This window comes from Denticeps clupeoides, chromosome 7, assembly GCF_900700375.1.
Source record: "Denticeps clupeoides chromosome 7, fDenClu1.1, whole genome shotgun sequence".
Classification (NCBI taxonomy): domain Eukaryota; kingdom Metazoa; phylum Chordata; class Actinopteri; order Clupeiformes; family Denticipitidae; genus Denticeps; species Denticeps clupeoides.
In genome coordinates this window covers 4,558,976-4,581,268 of record NC_041713.1, presented here as the reverse complement: position 1 = coordinate 4,581,268, position 22,293 = coordinate 4,558,976, and the positions used below count along the sequence as shown (strand labels likewise).

General features: G+C 44.2%; 1 protein-coding gene across 1 annotated transcript; it reads right to left on the bottom strand.

The window, feature by feature from the left end:
* Window positions 1-9,589: 9,589 nt before the first annotated feature.
* Window positions 9,590-21,798, bottom strand: has2 (hyaluronan synthase 2). Its single transcript, XM_028986959.1, has 5 exons — window positions 21,668-21,798; window positions 21,321-21,513; window positions 13,888-14,514; window positions 12,347-12,448; window positions 9,590-11,851 (listed from the first exon to the last, which is right to left on the bottom strand). Exons 3-5 carry the CDS (start codon window positions 14,512-14,514, stop codon window positions 10,922-10,924), a joined length of 1,659 nt encoding a protein of 552 aa, XP_028842792.1. The 5' UTR covers window positions 21,321-21,513; window positions 21,668-21,798; the 3' UTR covers window positions 9,590-10,921.
* Window positions 21,799-22,293: the final 495 nt, after the last annotated feature.

Genomic DNA, 22,293 nt, shown 5'->3' with positions numbered 1-22,293 from the left:
GTCTTGGTGGAATGAGCTGTTCTGAAGCCAGACTGGTTAGGATCCAGGAGGTTGTTCTGTGATAGATGGAGTGATAGCTGGTTGTAGACACAGCGCTCAAGGATTTTGGATAGAAATGAGAGGAGGGAAACTGGTCTGTAAATGTTGATGTCTGTAGGATCAGCAGTGGATTTCTTTAGGATTGGAAGAACCCTGGCTGTTTTAAAGGCGGATGGTACATGGCCAGATGAGATTGAGCTGTTTATGATATAAGAAATGAAAGGGATGAGGTCAGATGAGATGGTTTGAAACATTGCCGGAGGGATTGGATCTAGTGGACAGGTAGAATTAGATGTATACTCAATTATCACATTTTCTCTATATTTTCCCCTCCAAGGTAACCAGATGTCTCTGCTCTCTGCATTTCACAGACAGCTTGCTGTGATGATATTGATAGTATTAAGGTTCAGCAGGCATTGTGACCCATGAGGTCATCTGTGAGGCACTGTTAACATGGAACCACCACCTCCAGCTCAGGGCAAGTCCTCTGGCTCTGCATGAGGTTTTTATGGGCACCAGAGGCTGTGGACACATCCAAGAACATCAGTACCCTGAACTAATGTATAATAAGCATAGGTTCCTGAATTTCATTCAATTCTTTAGCTTCAGTATTTCTGTACTAATCCACTTGTGATTGTACTGTTGCATTATTGCATTGTTAATGTCTCATTATGAGCCATCATAGACCAACAGGCCTTTTAGCATTTATTCAGATATTTCCATATCTATATTTAATGGCTACAAAAAATGCATCAATAAGGTGAACATGTCTTGCTCGACATGTCTTGCTCGATTCAGCTCCGATTCAGATGCAAACTGGGCGTAAGTTTTTTTTATGCAGCACTGCTTGTCTGGCCGTGCTACAGCTAAACCAATTCCCATGATGACCGAGGAAGACAAAATTCCCACACCCTGAACGACTGCAGACTGCCAGTGTTTTATTTAAACCACACACACTCACACGCAGATGTGTTTTAGCATTAGTGTAGCATTAGTGTCTGCCTGTCATTGTCATGACCTTGTTTCCACCTGATGGGACAAAAGTTTACTGTTTAAAGAAACATTAAGAATGGTCTGCTTTTGTAATTACTGTAATCATCCAGAGGCAAGAAGCGCCAAAACATACATAGTTTGTCAGACAGACTGATCTGTTACTGAAGGGGGATTTAAACAAAAAGTGACAGACTTCGCTTGCTTCTGCAATATTGTGCATGCAGACAAATGCATGCAGGCAAATCAAGTCCTCTTCACCTCTTCATAGTTCTCGCATGTTGAACAGCGCTGCAGGAGAGGAAGAGGAGCAGCATTATCTTCTCCTTCCCCCTGTCTGTCTCAGTGAGCCCTTCCATCTGTACATCTGTTTCTGTTTTTCCTCCGCCAAGAAGGCGATGGCTCTTTAAAGGGCTCTTTTCCCTAATGACTCTGCAAGAGACAACAAACCGTTCTCATCATCAAAATGAGCCAATTGTTTATCTATAAATTATCATAAAAGGGTATTCGGCATTAGCAAATCTGCTGATAAATACAGTGTAATTGAGGTAGTAAGATATGCAATATGTCACTGCAAATGAACAGAACGAGTACAAATCAGAATCAGGAAAACTTTATTTATCTCAGAAGAAATTATTTATGTGTTGACTGCAACATCACACAGACACAGAGAGACCCAACACAGTAGAATACTGAAAGAATAGAGAGTTTCCACTAGTAAAAACAAACAAACCAAAAAAACAACCATAATAATAGTAAAATAGCAATAATAATAATAATATTGCACATAAGATATTGCACAGAAACAGAACTATTGCACAGATTATTTTGTTGTAGAGTCTCATGGCGGATGGAAGGAAGGCATTCAGTGGAGCACCTCAAGCTGGTCACCCTGTGGCTGAAGGTGCTTTAGGAGTGGGAGGTCAACATTGCCCATGATAGACTAAAGTCTGGACGATGTTCTCTTTTCAGCCACAGTTTCCACGCTATCCAGTTCCTCGGCCACTACCGAGCCAGCTTTTCTGATAGATGTTGCCTTCCAAATTCGTAGTGTTCAAATCCATTTATAGACTCATAGATTGCAGGCGCTTGCCCATGACATTGTGTCTTGAGCAAGACACTAAATGTCATAGAGAAGAAGTACATTTCTGCATGGGTTATGTTTTATTATGCCCACAGTTCCAGGACAAGGTTTATTTGCTATTATGGTTGGTTCAGCCTATTGCTAAACCCTAACCTTGAGCTCAGTCCTTGTAAAAATGTTGGTGTAAAACCGTGGAGAACAGCCTGTTCGCTAACAATTCATCATTTTGAAATTTCACTAGTGTTCATCTGGGAATTCAGATGAATTCATCACATGAAACAGGCTTTGAAAATAAGAAACAGTCCTCCGCATGTAATCAATTAACCAGTGTCCTTCACTGATACTGACCAGGACAGCACAGCTGTGAGGGCGATGGTGAGGCAGGATGGGTGGGTGGGGTGATGCAACCTTCTATCTGACGTCAACGTGGGAGATGTGTCTTCCTCTGACGTACTCTGACTAGACAGATCCGGTAGTGTGGACCACTCAGCCGTGGGGGAGCCAGGAGCACACACCCTCCCTTCTGAGGGGAGGCTTTGACATGTGCAGTGTCTAGTCACAGGAAGTCGACTTGTTCATCAAGCATCTGGAGTAGGACAGGATTCCAGCGTCTCCCAGCCCGACAGTAAATCTAAGCCTGTGGCCTGTCAGGGGCCCGCAGAGTCACACAACGAGGAGAAGCCGTGCTTAACCATTTTATTACACTGCAGTGCAGTTTTCACACAAGCTCCCTTTGAAAATGGAGTGGGGTTGCAATGTGCCAAAAATGTATTTTTCTGAAATTATGACGATTTACCAGTATTTCTCAATGTACAAACAAATAAATTTTGAATTGAGCTTAAAATGCGTTCCATAGCAACAAGATCGGTTTGAATCAGCCCCACACTGTTTTAGTTACGAAAGGCACCGTATATACAGTGGCACCAGTTCAGAATGTTTGGTCATGACGCATGAAATAATCCTGAATTTGGAGCAATGTTTACATAGGAAGAATAAGCCATTCCATTAATGAGATGTGTCATGCCGTGCATGTGGAGGGATGAGGCTCAGATGCATGACATTAGAAACTACAGTAAGGGGGGGGGTTTAATAACTGCTTAGTAGCTGCTCAACACAAAACTGTCCCAATCACACCTAATTAGCAGGCATCACTTGCGGGTCCCAGAACTCATGTGAATGGGTGGCATCTATCTCGTCCATGGCCACCTAGGCATCACATAACGTAGCTTGTTTCCCAGTTCCGGTTTCCAGGAAAAGCCCAGGTTTCTTTTCCATAACACGACTTCACTCAGAAAAAATGTATATAGTCTATAAATCTATATAGTCGTGGATCCATGGTCTAATATGGACTTCTCATGTGAATGTAGCCTGAGCGTCTTTATTGTTTAGTTTCAGCACTTTGACGTATAATTAACCATTAGACTGTAACAGACTGTAACCACCTGTAGCAGCCATAGAAAGTCAACCAATTTTATTTATGTTTAGCTCTTGCCATAAATAATAAAAAAATAATAAACATTCTATTAATAATAACATTCTTGTGATTGGACCGGCCAGCTGAGAGCAAGCTAACGCAATTTATGCATAGAAAAATGTCTGTGGAAAGTTTTGAATGATTCCTGGGTGCTGGGGAAGGGGCGGAGCAAAGGTCCTCCCAAATGGCGTTGAATCAGAGGAGGTGTTATTGGAATATGTGTTTAATGGTTTTAAATGAAGAATGCTGGCTTCTATATATTATTAGTATTACTTGATGAATGTGGAATGATATGATTATTATGAACTGTTTGTTTGGAGATTATTGCCAGATAAATTGTGGAGGCCAGGGCTATAAGGGGCACTTCTCAGTTGTGACAGAAGTGTTTGACTTTAAATTTATTCATTTTTAATATAATATCATCTAAATGGCCACCGAGTGACGCTTCTGTGTCGTCGTCCCTGCCACCATCACCGCTCAGCTGTCCTGCACAGGGGGTTCTACCAGGGTGGTAGTGGCCTAGTGGGTAACACACTCGCTTATAAACCAGGAGACCCAGGTTCAAATCCCACTTACCTCCATTGTGTCCCTGAGCAAGACACTTAACCCTAAGTTGCTCCAGGGGGGGACTGTCCCTGTAACTACTCATTGTAAGTCGCTCTGGATAAGGCCGTTTGATAAATGCTGCAAAAGTAAATGTAAATGGGTTCTTCCTTGCCCGATTACATCACCTTTCACACCATTTCTCATTGTTTCTATCACTCTAGTCACCTCACAACCACCCAGCAACCACCACAGTAACCTTGTGGCAATGACTTGGCAACCACCTGGGATAACCTAGCACCTAGAGGTGTCCTACCAACACTACATCAACCCCTTAGCAAACACCTAGTAATAAACTGGAATCTCAAATAACAACCTATCAATGCCGTAACAAGTACAATAGTAGCCCCATCTAGTTATAAGGTGTGCTTTCTCTCATGCAGAGCATTAAAAGCCTGATGGTGCCACCATCAGACTGGCATACAGGGTGCATGTCACGACAACAAGGAAGAGCAGGTCCCAGGTGCAGGTGGAATACTGTTATATGGGACAAACCAACATTTTGGACTCTACTTTGGGAAAGGGAAAGTGGAACTGGGAAAAGGAAATGCCTCACTCTCATGAGGATCCTCTACTCTCGCACACCACCTGTAACACATGACATGACAGCTTTACATTGACACACAACAATCACACCGACTCAGGCACACACTGTACACACATTTTACACAACACCAACCTGACATACTCACACTCACGTGGCTTATTGTTGTTATGGTGCCACATACACATTTATCTCTTCTTGATGGAAATTAACGTAGTAAACATGATTTAGAAAAAAATTTTATGTTATGGAGTTCGTCCATAGACAAACCAGCCAGTGCTACAGAATGTATAGCACTAGATCCGTGAATTGTGGGGGGTCAGGGAGGGTCAGACCTTTGCAGATGTCTGAGGATTTGTTGGAAGCTATGAGCCACGGATCCTCTGGGCCTTTTTCATGATATTCTGTGTGCACAGCCAGTTCTAATGATTTGCCTTGAATGTGACTTATTTATTTTTAGGGAGTAAGTACTAGTTTCTTGTGTGACCTCGCATGGAAACCTCACCCAGTTTCATTCACTTAATTCATGCACTAGATGTCCTCCGACTGTTCGGAATCCCTTTTCCCATTTATTTCAATCTTCCCCGATCCTGTGCATCAATGGACCATTGTGTGGGTCTATATGGAAGAGTAGGCATTTGACCCTGGAGCAAAGCTGAGGAAATGGCCTTCAAAAAGACCCTTCCCCCAAGCTCCCATGGGACCTCATTGCTTATTATGCTCTTGTAGAACCTCAGCTCTGGTGGTCAAGTTTGTTTTTCAGTGCCACCCAAAGCCTTGGACCAGCCCCTCATTCCCATAAATTGAATGATATATCTGAAAGGGCTTGTCTAGGACCTATTGTCATTGAAATGTACTTCTAATTAAACATTTAATGTTGATCATCTGACCTATTCTTTGGTATGCCAGAGGTGTTTTTCAACTAATTTGACCCCTGAACCCAACCCATTTGGATCAGTCCAAAGGACAAATTCTCATTAATTGCCATGTTTGGCCCATGAACATGCATTGCATGAGAAACACGACTCAAACACGTCCCACAGCTTTCTTAATGCATCCAGAATCCTTCTGATTAAGAAAGGTTGACATTTTTAAATGTTGAATGTTTGAATAAATGCCCTTATCACAGTGTACTTCACAAAACCTCAGTGTGTTTTCCATGATTTATAGTCCGATGTTGAGAAGCCGTCAACTATGAGGGGCCTGAATGTGTTTGAAATGTTCCAGCCTTTCGGCCACACCACTGGCTTTCCTCCACAGTGGGCTTTTGTTTAGCCATTGGTTTTAATTTCAAGGGGTAAAAGGCCCTCACGCAATTAACCCATAACGACTTAATTGAGACCATTTTGTCGTTCTTTAATGGAACTGTTTCCTTGAGTTGTGGAGGCGTCACAGACAATGTCAACGTTGCAAAGCCTTAAGTCAACTTCCTTCAGAAGCTCACACACCATGCATTGTAACAAGCTCTTTAGGAAGCAGACTAGGGTCTTTCTAAATGTCACTGTTTTGAGTAAACTCGACATCTGAATGGTATACAGTTCTGCAGTTCTAGGCTGAAACATGCGACAAGGGCCATAAATAGAGAAATGCACTATTGACGCGATGCATGTAAGAAAGCACAGTTTTATTTTCTTAAAAGAACACATGATGCATACAATGAGCAGAAATGGTTCAACAGACAATATATGTGCAGAATGCACAGGTATGTTGTGCTGGTGTATAAAGTGCAAAAGTGCCTGCACCAGACAACCAACTGTTTAACCTCCTGTCATTGTCATCGCTTCATGCGAATAGAAAACTTTTCAGATTTGTTTCCCATAATATATTGAATAAAATGTGAAATGTTCACAATTCAAATACCACTATTTTCAAGTAGCTGTCATGCAATGTCAATGACAATAAACTACACCATTTATTGTGCACATGATTTGACATTTATGAGCATTTTCATGAATGAAAAGCCTATAAATGTGAGCAAGTTGTATATCCATATCACAGCATAATAAACATGTCGTAAAGTGTGTAATTTCAGGGTATTTTGCTGATTTATTTACAAAAGATGTCGTGATATGAAATGGACTCGGGGGGAGTGGGTAAGAGTTCTTGGGTGGAGTTGGCTTTTGGCTTTCTGTTCCTCTCCCTTATGTCAAGGGCGGCGTATCTTTAAGTCAACAACAATTAACCTAAACCCTGGATCTTTTCCCACTATGTGTGCAGTATATCCAAACATTAAGACTTACAAACGTACAGTATCGAAATGTGGAGTTCAGAGCGAGTTTCTGTGAACATGAAAAATGATTCCTGAGAAAGAGAATGTAATGGAACAGTGCTGGCAATGATGAGGAGTTGCAAGCAGGAAACCAGACTCTCCCCACGGAGTTCAACACCACAACAAGTTCAGAAAAAAAAACACTTGTTTGCCGATGACACGGAAAGGCCCATGTGCGGCCACACAAATGCTCTACAGGTCGTTGTTTGAATGGTGAGATGAGTTCAGCTCAGATACAACATTCATGGCAGCACCGTGCAGCACCATGCACATTTCCCCACTGTTAAAGCTGCTAAAGGGGATTTCCAGACCATGTACACACCCATCAAATCCTGAACCTCATTTACAACAGAGAGAGCCAGAACAGTGCATAATGGATGAGAAGTTACTAGGCTGCAGCAGGACTTTTAAGGCAGTACATAGCTAAACCGTGAAATCCAATCTGGTGGGGAAGGGTAAAGAATCAAGAATCTATTGATTTCAGTGTAATAAACTGCAGTCTGTTTCTGACACAACAGAAATGACATAAATGATTAGTATTTATTAAGATTAATGGACACTTGCCCTCACCAGCCACCAATAGTTTTTCTGTGCTGGTTCCGTCCAACCCGCTGACACTTGACACTGTTGCAAGGAACTAAAATAACCAAAAGACCAAAGGTAGTGGAAGAAACCTGAGAGCAAAGGAGACACAGGCGAGCGTAGGAGCATTAGAAGATCACACCAGGAGACACAAGGTCCACATAACACTCTGTCTCCAAGTCAACTCCAGAATTAATTGGTAATTAGTAGAAACGTTATGTGAAAGTGTCTTCTAGACACTTGTTAATAATTAAATATAATGCACACAGCTCTACTGAGTAGACAAGGCACAAATCTAAGCACCCTCCACCATCCGTCACTCCACACTTCTGTTTCATCACTTCTGAAGCTTTTGCATTATCACATTGTTCAATAACATTAACGTTTTGGGCAGAACACATGGAATAGCTCCAGTTTATGTCTCTACGTGCCTAATATTCTATTTATAACATAAGTCTATTAAACAAGCTGGTTAAATACTCAGCCCTGGAGATTCCAGGCTTTGAAGTTACAATCACTCAGCATCACAATGGCAGGGTGGGGCAGAGTTTCCACCAATCATGGTTGTGTCCAGCTGTAAAACTCCCACCATGTATAAAACAGCAGAACATAAATCACATCTGAAGGCCTCATCACAGAAGGTCTGTGAGGGACCACCTTCCCAGCCCTCATGGCAGACACATTAACCGCTCGTCTACCATGCACTACCCCGATAAAGGAAATGGGAGAAGTGGGACCACCGCACTGCAACGTGACACGAGTTTCCACTTCAGCGTGGGGCAAACTCCAGATCTTTCTGGCAGACCCAGCCAGCTGAAGGGCTGAAGGCTCCTCTCGTGCCGCTGATTCCGGGAAGGTTCCAGATGCTGATTCCAGATCAGTTTTTACACGTGTGACCTGGTCAAGAATTACAGCCTTTGTCCGTACTGATAATGAGCATGATAAAATATTTAATTATACCATTTAAAAATGTATACGGTTGGGGACGTGGTACACTGTGCAGAGATTTATTTTATTAACAATTTATTAACAATTGATGAATACATCTATACAATAGGGATTTATTTCCTGAATCCACTTTCCGCCACAAACGAATGCAAAATTATGTTATGCAATTCTGTACTGGATAGCATTATTTTTGCATATATTCATGCTTTTGTGAACACATTTTTCACACAGGCTTTCTAAATCCAGATATTAGTTTTGTTTTTAATATTGATGGTTTATTGATGGTTTTGTATTTTTATCTTGAATGTACAGAACTTTGGTGAAACTGTTCTTTATATATAAATGTATTATTATAATTATAATATATTTAATGTCTATCTAATTTTTTTTCTATTCCATTCTATTCTAAATCATTACATGAAATCATACTGGTTAGACATGTGCCATAACACAAGTGCCCCAGGCAACAGGCTGAAATGGCCACCAGCCATTAACATTCAGTGGCAATTAAATTGGGAGTAGCACAGTTAAACGGAGCCCCGGACAGCAATATATTCTGTGCAGCTGTCAAAAAAGGGCAGTTTGTGGGAAATGTTTTACTATATGTAACATTTAAGAGGATGCTAAAAATAAATAAATAAATCTGAAAGGTGGAACTACAGAAGAAGCGTGCATGGATCCCATGTGGGTGAGATGGTCGAGACTCTCGATTTCTGGCGAGCCCCATCCGGCGATCAGTGTGTACGGTAAACAGAAGGGGTGTTGCCACGGCAACCCTCCGCCCCGCCGCGCTCTGTGCGGAGTTACTGGATTCGGCATCTCCACCCGTGACCAGTGCAGTGGGGGCCAAAGTGCCCATTGTCCCCTGCAGCCACCCTGACTGTACAGCAGGCGGCGAAATCATTTATTTTCCGAATAAACATGTCACGCACCTAATAATTACAAACACATCTTTATTTTTGGCACAAATACAGAAAAGTGCTTATAACAACACCGCCCATGTTATGCATGGCCTGTAACAAAATGATTTGAATGCATTTAAATACCTTTGATCTCGCTGACGTCTGCACAAAATTCAACGTGGCAGTATGAACGGACCGTCTCCTATCCAGCATTGTTTTATTTGTTGTGCGCTGCTTCCCATATATATATACATACATATATATTTCCAGAGAATATATGATAAAGTGGCTGCTCTCCATTTCAAATATATTTATATAAATGGTAACACTAATCCTGGAATTTGTTTAAGGTTGTAACACAACATTAATTCAGTGGTACAGACAGTCTTTATTTGCCATTTTCTTTTTGTCTCAGTCCAGGATTCGTATAGAAACATGATGTCCAGGTATATGAAAATAAAACCACACAGTACGGAAGGAGAACTGAATTCAGATGCATTTAGAGGGAAGGAAAACGAACACCCTGTTGTGTACATTGTTGTGCAAATCAGAGATTCTGTTGTACAGAATTAGTTCTTATTGGCTCTTATCTGTCATGCTTCCCCATATGTACAGACCAGGGGTACTGTCACAAATGTTCATTCAGGCAGGCTTACAGTATAATAAATCATATGTATCAAAATACATTTCTCCAGATACAAAAAAATAAACTAAACGAAAAAAATATATAATACTAAGAATGTTGCAATAAATATGTTGGTTCATTAAAAATACTAATCACCAAACATGTTGATCAATAACTTACTTCTAATATTGCATTGTAACTAACTGGAAACAAAGAAAATCTCTTCAATTTCACATTTTTGGTCAGATACACAATGTCATTATGAACAGTGGAAGGCACAAGGCATGTTTTAATTCCATAATTTTTAAAAAAATTAACCAAAAAAATAAAAGAATCTTTGGTGACTATTTAAAAAAAAGACAATAAAATGCAAAATACAGTTACACAATGAACAAAAGTCCTATCTGGCTTTCATTAATAAAACAAGTATTGCTATTCTGCAACATAAATTATTCTTTGCGCCAAGAACGGGGCTCGCGCAACTGCATCCTCACCATTCACATGAGGCAAATGTCACCACTGAGGTATTCTGTACTTCAAACCACTCCGTCAAGCATTATGTACAATGAGAGTGACATGTTTAAAAGTGCATAAGATCTTACATCAGTTCCACGTGTAACACATTAATACAAATAAAATAAAGTTAAGAAGAAGACTTTTTGGTGGTTTGCATTAAGGAACAATGCAGTCGTAACCATGGGATTGCAGAACACCACAATGCCATCGATTGTTTGCTTCAGTCACAGCAGCAAAAGCAGACTTCTCTCTCGGAGCCCACCGACCTGAGAGTCCACAGAAGATGGTATCCAGGGGGGTTCATTCACAATGTAAACGTGAGGGGGGGGCGGGCGAAGGCAACCTTCACACATCCAGCACCATGTCGTACTGCTGCTCCGACTTCCTTTTGCCACATTTCGTGATTAGGACCATGTACAACGTCAACAGCACCACCCAGTAGCTGGCGTACACGATCACGCCAACGATCAGGATGACCTTCTCCGAGTCGGGGAAGGGCTTCCTGGTCTCTTGGACAACGGTGAAGATAATGCCGACAAACAGTATGGTGAACCACACGGAAATCGGGACTAGGCCGATGAAATTCACCACGATGGTCTTCCTCCCCGACGTGCCCCAGCCGGCCTTGTTGATTGTTGCGATGGCAAACATCTTTGCTGGCAGCAGGCTGGACATGTAGAGGACGGAGTAGAAGGACATGAAGACCATGACGACGTTCCCGCGGAGGCAGCTGGCGAACGACGACTTGATGAGCGCCACAGCCTGGATGATCAGCAGGAAGAGGAGGATGTTCCACAGCCGGCCCTGGTAGAAGAGCTGGATGGCGGTGGCGATGAGGAAGAATGGGAAGAAACCTGTGATCACCGCCTCGTACGTCATCCACAGGTGGTGCTTGTGGAACCACATGGAGTTGTAGAGCCATTCGCGGAAGTACGACTTGCTCCAGCGCGTCTGCTGGTTCAGCCAGCGTAGGTAGGTGATGGGCGTCTCTGTGAGGCACTTGGAACGCGCTGTGTACTTGGTGGCGTAGCCCAAGCTCAGCACGCGGTTGGTGAGGTGACGGTCGTCGCCGAAGCTGCAGTGGCTGCCCATGAACGTCTGGTTGTACCAGTCCTCCAGGAACTCGTGGAGGAGGGAGTTCCTGTACATGCCCAGCGGGCCGCTTATGCACTGAACGCAGCCGAAGTAGGACTGGCACGCCCTCTCAATGTTGAAGGCCATCCAGTACCTGACACTGCTCAAGAACGAGATCCACGACTCGTATTTGTTGAGAATCTGAAAAACAGAAAAAAAAAATTCACTTTAGCATTTTGTCTATAAGGTATGACTTTTTACACTATTTTAATGGGATTTGGTTTTGTATGGCCATTATGGTTGTTTGATTTTTATGCTGATGCATTACTTGTTCTTAATGCATATATTTATAATTAAATATTGCTACATTATATCATAAATATTTTATATATATATTTTTTATTAAACGTGGCACATATAAACACATAACTATTTCCATTTCAAATTTCATGCATATTATTCAGTATAGTTTCATATTTTTGCTGCCTGCTAAATCACCCTATGAAATGAGACAAAATATCTGGAATACAATTTGTAATCAGAACATTACACAGAACCTGAAATGAAACAATCAGCATTACATCCATGTCCAGTCTTACAGTAGATGCAGTACAACTACAGATTTACAATAAATGAAAATCACCCAGTCCTGGGAAATGAGATTAAGTGCATTTAGATTTTGTTTTTCCAGGTTACCTGGACATCTCCACCAACTCCACCCACCATGGGGTCCTCTTCCAACACCTTCACCATCTCCACTGAGCAGGCAGGGTCCAGCATTGTATCAGAGTCACAAACCTGGGGGGAAAAAACATTGATACTCATAGATGAAGCATCCAAAATTCCTACATACATATTTATCAAATATAATACATGAAACACACACTCAAAATGAAAAGGTAAACATGCAAAAACAAATGCAACACAAATACAGTAGCTCTTAAAATGGGCCAGCCTGGAAAAGCTGCATTTCTTCTCTGTAGAATTAAACACAGAATAAAAACCATCTTGACGTTTTACGTTTAAAATTATCCTGCAAATTTAATTCCATCTCTGAATACTCCATTCATGTTTCCTAAAACAGTACCAGGTTATATTGGCAAGTTCTTTTTTTGTTTTGCATAATGGGCATCTAATGCCATAATTAGAAATAAATTGATCTGAGGGCAATGGTTGCATGAGGACTTGAACAAGAGACTCAGTGTTTTCCTGAGTTGCCCTGAGTGTTTTTCAGGGGTTAGTTTACGTAGACACCATCTAATTCTCAGTGCAGCAGCTTTTCAGCCCTGTTACCCAAGTATCCTGAGAACTGAGTCTTTGTTTGGAGAGCATATGCTGTGATAACCACGTTTTACTGATGATAAAATAGTACTGTGCAGTGGCATATGAATGACTTGCATCCGTTGCATGAATTTAACCCGGCTTTCAAAAGTGTACTGACGTCGGGTAGAAGAAAGGCTGGACTAGAGCAACCGATTGGCCGTGTCTGTGCACTTACGTCACTATAGGAGGTAGCACAGAAAATAATTACCGGAAATCACATTCATTTAGTGTCGATCGTTCATTGACAACAGCAGGCTGGTTAATAAACTGGAGGCCCCTGTCCCCAGATGGCAGACTAATGGCAAACCTGCTGCACTCAAAATTTTATCTTCTGAACTCCCTTGGGTGGAGGTCTATTACCATGTTAGACTATAATCTGGATCTTTGAGGTGTTCTCGGGTGCTGAAAAGCTGAAACGCCTGGCACTAGGGGCAGTGGTTGGCAGGGTAAGGAAACCGACCCGTAATTGGAAGGTTGCCGGAAGGTTCGAATCCAAAACCGCCAAGGTGCCACTGAGCAAAGTCCCCACACACTGCTCCCCGGGCGCCTGTCATGGCTGCCCACTGCTCACCAAGGGTGATGGTTAAAAGCAGAGGACACATTTCGTTGTGTTACCATGTGCTGTGACTCAACCTTACAGGTCAGTTTCCTTATCTGAGTTAACTGTTCTGGGCTCACAACTTGCACGAAGGGGTGGTAGTATCCAGAAGACCACAAATCCCAGATTCAAACCCCACTTAGTACCATTGTGTGCCTTAAATGTAAAGGGGGACTGTCGCTCTGGATAAGGGTGTCTGATCTAAGTATGAACCTTGCCGCTTTTCACAGTCACCCCATTCAACAAGGAGACTCTTTGTATCCCCACACACACCTTCTCCCTGCCCCTGCCGCCCCATTTTCCCAGCAGGCCTCACCTGCACGTAGTCCACGCTCCTCCCCAGGGCTTTGAAGGCCGTGTACATGACCTCCCTCTTGCCGCCCCACTTTTGCATGATGCAGATGCACTTGCTGTTGAGCACCAGGCGCGTGACATGTTGCAGGCTCTCAACGTACGCCTCCTCCGTCTCCTCCGCCGCGCGCTGGTGGAAGTTGCTCCTCCACGTGTACGACGCTGCTTTGTCGTGGCCCATGATGTCGCGAAAAATGTCCATCATGTACCGGTCGTCCTCGCTGTTCCCATCGATCACCATGACTACCTTGATGCCCGGGTAGGTGAGACGCTTGACGGACATCAGGCACTTCCGGAGGTAGTTGGGATCCTCCTGGTAGGCGGCGATGCAGAGCGCCAGAGACTTGTTCAGCTTGATGGGCGTCTCCAGCGAGCGCCGCATGTTCCTGTGCTCCAGCAGCGCAAACATGCTCTGGATGATGAGGTGCACGACCAAAATGGCCCCGTAGAGTCCGAACGACAAGTAGTTGCCCGCAGTGGTGAAAAACTGGTAGCCCATGATGTAGGCAGTGGAGATGCCCACAAGCAGTGAAATTCCGAACAGTGTAGTCCCAAATATCCTCAGGTAGGTGATGATCTTGTCACATTTCATCTGAAATCGACACACAGACAGAAGAACATCTTCAGCCAAGACACAAAGCGGACACAGAACAATAGAACCATAGCACAAAGATTTACAGAGACCTCTGATTGGCTGTGTGTATGTTTCATAGCATTAGTAAGTATACAAAGTGAAAGTGAAGTGATTGTCATTGCGAAACACTGCAGCACAGCACACGGTGATACAACAAAATGTGTCCTCTGCTTTAAAACATCACCCTTGGTAAGTAGTGGGCAGCCATGACAGGCACCCGGGGGGCAGTGTGTGGTCGCACTTTGGCGCATCGGGATTTGAACCAGCAACAATCGGATTACGGGGCCTCTTCCATAACCCCAATAAAAATAAAAATCGTCTTTTTCTCTTAGAGTCTTTTATTTTTAAAGACGAGAAATGGGAACCATACAGATGACCCTTTGGACAAAATACAGATAAAAATCTAAAAAATTAAAGCCCTTGATTAGCTCTTTCAACTGGCTAAGGGATGTGAGTACATTCTAAATGTGGCGCTTGAGAATTTTTAAAAATGTAATATTTAGATAGAAATCTTTTTTGAATAAACTGTTCAATGTGTATGTATACAGTCCTAGACGTTTTTAAATAAATGTGTTCTAATAAATTTACAAAAATATTTAAAAAATATAAGTGACAAATATTTTTGTCACTTAAGCCCATATGGTTCTCATACACCAACTTTAATAATGAATGCAAGCAAAGGCCCTTTCTAAAACCAAGACATTTAGCAAAAATGCTAAAACATTTACATATCAGACATAATTTGGAGAAGACAAGATATGTTAGGATATCTTGATGTCATATGGTTCAGCATTATCTTCAAATTAATCAGATTACTATAAATGTTTTCATTATTTTGTCATGATGGCCTTAAAGCAAGCATCTGTTATCTGTCACGCTAACGTGTGAGTTTGGGGGTCCCGTCCCCCTTATTTTTATTGAGTTATTTTTTGTGTTGCTTTCTCTTCAGCCCTGCACGGTTTATGTCTTTATATGTCTTCATCATCCGCTCTCATCACTGTGTCATATCTGTAATCACAGCCGTGTTGCGCTGTCCATCATATTTCAACAAAAAGACACACCCCCCCCCTCCAACCCCCACCCAGGTCTGAGTAGCTGCGGTCATTTCTTCCAGCAGTCCCCCATCTGCTTGGCAGACGTCAGCGCAGGGCCGCACCCTGTGACATCATGTGTTTATATCTCCGTGGGAAGACGTGAACAGTCAACTTTTGAACATATCGGGGGGGGGGGGTTGGAAGGCCCTTGATCTGATAGCAAAGGTTGTTTTATTGAGTGCTAAACCCTGACACCCAGGGACAGGTACCCGCCTACGTGAGCCCCATCAGAGCGGAGGACGTCATGTGGCACGTGTCACGGCCTCGAGCGTCAGCTGTGCCTTTACAAGCCCCCAGGCATGCGTCCGCCAGACCCTCCAGGCCCCACCCTGCCGTGACATAAGGTGCTAACGTGCAGCAGACCCCCACCCTCCACCGCAGGCAGGTCCCCGTCCCCCGGCTTTCAAGTCCTGCTGTAAACGGCGGGCTCGGGCCCTTTCTTCTCTCTCTACTGTGCCGAGTTAACAGCAGTCGTAAAACGCAGCCCTGCGCCGCGAGGACGGCTGGACCGAGGAGCAGCGCATGTGTCCAACTCGCATGATGTCACCGCCGTGTGTTTATCCAAGTGGTCTGCTCTCCGTGAAAGTCGAGGGGTGTGTGTGTCGGGGAAAGGATTTTCGGGGAAAGCGCTTTTCTACCCTCATGTGCCGCTGACTGGGCGGACACAGAAAACACCGCCACCCGCATGTGCACGCAGTCCATCGAATAATGTGCTTTTGTGTGTGTGTCAGCAGGAAATATACTAGAGTGCGTGCAAACCCCATGTAACAGACTGTAATATGTGTGTGTGGCATGTTACAGTCCATTAGTTGCACTTATCTGATGCCAGTCAGTAGTGACAGGGACAGCCCCCGCCCGCCTCCGGAGACCCTCAGGGTTAAGTGTCTTGCTCAGGGACGCGATGGTAGGAAGTGGGGTTTGTGGTTTGTAGACGAGTGTCTAACCCACAAGGCTGCTACCTCCCACTGTGTTAGTTGCATACATAGATACAGATATGTCGGTACTACGAACGATGTAATTGTGTGTGTGTTGTGTGAAGCGCAGTCCCATGAAACGTGCCACATTCCCCGTGAACGCCAGATGGTGCATGTGTGTGCCCGTAGTGCCATGACGTGCAACACACTGCGACTGGCTGCAGAGCTTGCTGGGTGAGTGGTGGGGTTCTAAGGTTTCTTCTGCTCAGCCGCAGCTCCTCAGTCCTCGGCCAGAAGACAGGAAGACCTGCGGCGTGAAGCCAGCAGGGAGATTCGAGGCCGGCGAGACGCATTTATCCTCCGGCTACTGCTGCGAATTAGACGGGAACGTGCCGACGGCCTTGTACTGTCTGGCACAGAGCGCAGACAGGTCAACGCAGACGTCTCCTCTCCAGCTGAGCAGAATACTGATACTTGTGACACAGACAGAGAAGGATGGAAAGACGGCGCTCTCAAGCTCCAGCCTGAACGTCGAACAATACAGCATTTCAAACAACTCAGGGTTAAGTGTCTTGCTCAGGGACACAATGGTAGTAAGTGGGATTTGAACCTGGGTCTTCTAGATCATAGGCGAGTGTGTTACCCACCAGACTACTACCACCCTTATAAAACATGTTTTATATTCTAGTTTCTTTGCTCTGATTACTGCTTTGTACACTCTTGGCATTCTCTCGATGAGCTTCAAGAGGTCGTCGCCTGAAATGGTTCTCCAACAGTCTTGGAAGAAAGTGAAAGTGAAGCGATTGTCATTGTAATACACAGCAGCACAGCACACGGTGCACACAGTGAAACCCTGAGTGAGCAGTGGGCAGCCAGGGCAGGCGCCCGGGGAGCAGTGTGTGGGGACAGTGCCTTGCTCAGTGGCACCTCAGTGGCACCTTGGCGGATCAGAATTCGAACCAGTAACCTTCCGCTTCCATAACCGCTAGGCCACCACTGCCCCAGGAGTTCCCAGACCATCCCCAAACCATCTGGATTGGGTTCAGGTCCGGTGACTGTGGAGGCCAGGTCTCCACTTGTTGTTAAGTACAAAACTCCACATGTGTTCATTCATAGTTCTGATGCCTTCAGTGAGAATCTACCAACGTGGTCATGAAAATAAAGAAAACACATTGAATGAGAAGGTGTGTCCAAAATTTTGGCCTGTACTTTAAATGTTCCTCTGGGGTAGGAAGGGGGAAGGGGAAAGGGACATTGACAGCAGAGTCTGGGATCGTCCTCAGGTCATGCTCTGTCTGCACTACTTCTCACCCCAGAAAGATTTTTACAGTTCCAGTCCATAATTCAACAGGTCATACATATCCTGTCCACTATATTCATGCAAATACGATATCGGGGCGACATCTGTCACCAGACTGAACATCCAAACTACAGGACGGAGGGAAAGGAGGAAGAAAGGAAGGAAGTGGATGCTATGACGTGTGCCATAATGACAGAAAGGGGTTCAAACCGTCTAGGGTGTATGAGAGCCCCATAAAAAAAAAAAGTCCATTGTCGGGGTGTTAGAAATCATTACGTGCCAACGACGCCAACATACAAATAACGAGCAAGCCATCCATTCTGTTTATTTTTGGTAAATACTGGAGATATGTCCTACAACTTATTCAGTGCTGGGAAAATGTGACTCTTTGTGTGTCGTTTTTGAGTCGAAAAGGGGGGAAAAAGAGCACAACATTCCAGTACCAACGTTTTGCAGGCGGTAACTCATTGCACCATCCAACTGGACGCAGAGAAGAGTAAAGTTTATTCAAAATGATCCAACCTGGGTGTTGACAGCTGCCGAACAAAAGGTGCGATCAGAGGCAGTTCACACAGAGAAGGTGTGGGAGTTCTGCGGAGAGCCACAGGCCCGGGTGTTTGGAGCTACTGACGTGTTGGAATTGAATTACATTTACATTTATGGTATTTATCAGACGCCCTTATCCAGAGCGACCTACAATCGGTAGTTACAGGGACAGTCCCCCCCGGAGACACTCAGGGTTAAGTGTCTTGCTCAGGGTGGCAAGTGGGATTGAACCTGGGTCTTCTGGTTCATAGGCAAGTGTGTTACCCACTAGGCTACTACCACCACCTTTAGCGGCAGCTGCTTTCCAGACCAGAGGATTATCTCAGACAGGATTTGGGTGGTGCCGGTGGTGCCAAGTGATGGAGCTGGGCCACCGCTGCTGCGGCTGCTAGCGTTTCCGGCACTGGAAGCCCTGGATACATCCAGAGATCTGTAATCGGGCTGCTCACTGGGACCCATGCAGACCCACAGCCTCCAGCGCTTCACAAAAAGCGGCCCGAGTGGCCACGTTCAAGCCCTGACTCCGGAGTCTAATTAGGAACAGGCGTTCTGTAAAACCCACAAAAATGCTCAGAGAGTTGCTGACCCGAACAGCGTGACGCAAAAAGTACAAAACTCTGTCCATCAGAGGTGCCGTCACGTGGGGGGGGGGCAGTTGTCATTAAAAAAAAAATCACAGGTAGCCCCGGTGCAAAACATCAAAAGCCTTGCCGTCTGACTTTGATGTTTAGCATCTTAAAAGTGCTGATCTCCCAGTCACACCATCACACGTGCTGACACTATATTCGAAACAATTTATGTGCAAACAAGCCTTGTGGTGTGCGAGAGATGTTAATATGGACATGCGGCACTCGCTTTGACACCGCCCTGTACCATAGTTGAGGGATAAAAATGTATTTAAAAAATCAGTATTTCAGTGTGTCAATGTCCGTAAATGTTTAGTTTGTACGCTATCCCTCATTTGGGAGTCATAGTGGAGACACAAACTTTGAAGGTCGGCGCACTCCAATTAAAAAATACATCACGTGTTGATTACTGCAGATTAATGGTTGAACCCCCTCTTTCTGCAGGGACTCAAGGCAGCTGCCCACTTTGTATACACTGACAGTTATATTTACAGCATTTATCAGACGCCCTTATCCAGAGCGACTTACAATCAGTAGTGACAGGGACAGTCCTCCTGGAGACACTCAGGGTTAAGTGTCTTACTCAGGGACACAATGGTTTTAGGCTACTACCACTGCAAACAGTACAGGCCAAAAGTTTGGACACACCTTCTCATTCAATGTGCTTTCTTTATCTTCATGACTATTTACGTTGGTAGATTCTCACTGAAGGCATCAAAACTATGAATGAACACATGTGGAGTTATGTACTTAACAAAAAGTGGAGACCTGGCCTCCACAGTCACCGGACCTGAACCCAATCGAGGTGGTTTGGGGTGAGCTGGACCAACAAGACTGTTGGAGAACCATTTCAGGTGACGACCTCTTGAAGCTCATCGAGAGAATGCCAAGAGTGTGCAAAGCAGTAATCAGAGCAGAGAAACTAGAATATAAAACATGTTTTCAGTTGTTTCACATTTTTTTGTTAAGTACATAACTCCACATGTGTTCATTCATAGTTTTGATGCCTTCAGTGAGAATCTACCAACGTAAATGGTCATGAAAATAAAGAAAACACATTGAATGAGAAGGTGTGTCCAAACTTTTGGCCTGTACTGAAAAGTGAAAGTGATTGTCACACGTGATACACAGCACACAGTGAAATTTGTTCTCTGCATTTAACCCATCACCCTGAGTGAGCAGTGGGCAGCCATGACAGGCGCCCGGGGAGCAGTGTGTGGGGACGGTGCTTTGCTCAGTGGCACCTCAGTGGTACCTTGGCAGTTCGGGATTCGAACCAGCAACCTTCTGATTACAGGGCCGCTACCTTAACCACTAGGCCACCACTGCCCAACTGCATAACCTGGTTCCACTCGTCTACAAACCACAAGTTCATTAAAGTGGTGACAACAGTATTGTGACCGGTCTTGCATCCCTGTTTATAGGTGTCAATTAAAGCAAATCTCCCAGGACTCCCATCCTGCCCATTATAATTAGCGAGATGGCCGCTTTCTCTCTGTTTTGGTATCGCCTAGGCTGCCCTTTTCCCTATGTGTGCCCTATGTGTGTATGTGTGTGGGTGCGTAATGCAAAAGATCTAATTTAACGGGCCCTGGTAACGCTAAAACACCTCTGGCAAAACAATACAACGACGAAAATTGTGATTGGTCCACTGGCTGTTTAGACCGCCCCCCTTTGATGACGCTATGCTTGTGACGTATGAGTGATGCAGGACGTTAATTATACTAGCGCGTCATCATATTGCCTCTTGTTAGTGGCCAGTAATGTCAGATTATTGCGACACTCTCCATGGCTGCTAGTTCTTACTCTTATATTGAGTTCGGCTCATTTTAAAAGCACGGGACAATATTTTACATACTTTTTACATACGTCGCAAATGCATTCGTCGCATTAATAGTACTGCAACAACTATATTCATAAAATCTCAGCGCAACGTACAAAATACCACGTGATTAATTTAAGAGTAAAAAAGTAACGTCGTGGACGTGATAAGACTGTGAATGAAGTATTAGTATGCTGTGAAATTGCAGAATGTTCATGATGACGAAATATCGCAACTGGCAACTGATGCGCGGGAGTCATTCAGGGTCGATTACGCGGCACTTTTACGCACGCCCGTTTCCCTCATCGTCCTCATCGTTCCCCAGCAAGAAACGTGACGGACTGACCTAAACCAACCCGAACTCCCCAGACAGACCCGCGTTGCGTCCACGTCACTCACGTCGCGGTCCGCGGCCGGCGGCGCGCTCCGCGTGCGCGCGGATCGCGGAGAGCCGATTCGTACCTTGAGCAGCTCGGAGGTCCCTCCTGCAGGACGCAGTCACACGGGCGGATCTCCTCAAGTTCTTGGGAGAGTTTGCAAGGGATCCTTCATGAAGCCTGTTGTCGCCAAGCCTCCGGGGGTGACAGGACGCGCAGTCTCCACGTTTTCCATAGAACGACTCCAAATTCAAGTTTCCATCATGCAAGTCCGAAGCCTATGCATGAAATTGTCTTACTTCCAAGACGCCATATATTGATTATGTTTTTAAAAAATAATAATTATATATATAAATATATATACACACACATATAAAAATATAAAACTATATATATTTCTCCAGTAGTCAAAAAGTTGATAAGAAGGCTTACAGTTCATTCAAGTTTTGATTGTTTGTTTTCTATCGGGGAAAGAAAGTTTTAAAGTGTGAAGTGCCCTTCTATCTATCTTTTTTTTTTCTTCTTTCTTTTCCTGCGTCTAATTTCTTCCAGACGCTCCAGCTTTTCGGCGGCGCTCTTAAAACCGGGCAGGAGCTTTTTTAACTTCTTATAACCAGGGGGCGGGGGGGCACGAGGAGGAGCGAACTTGCGGGGCTACCAATTCAGGGCAGCCCCACGTTGTCCCTCCAGCGCCAAAACGAATTAGCTCTGATCCATTAGGCTAATTTATATACGTCAATTACGTGATAACGGTGCCACGGGACGCCAAAGCGTCCTCTCAACAATTAGCTTGGATAATACAATTAACTTCCCATAAATGGCGTGATCTTGGTGTTTTTTGCATTTAATACTACACAGAACGAGGCTGACGAGCGAGTAAAAGTTCAGTAAATTTCGCTGCAAGTTTTACAGTGTTTACCGGTTGCCACGAGGTAGCGCCATATAATTCCAAATCCACGCGCGCACAGGAAAGCTGCCACCATTTATCACAACTGGGGATTTGGGGTTTTTCTTTTGTTAATTTTTCCAGATGACAGAATTATGTTTCCTTTATTATT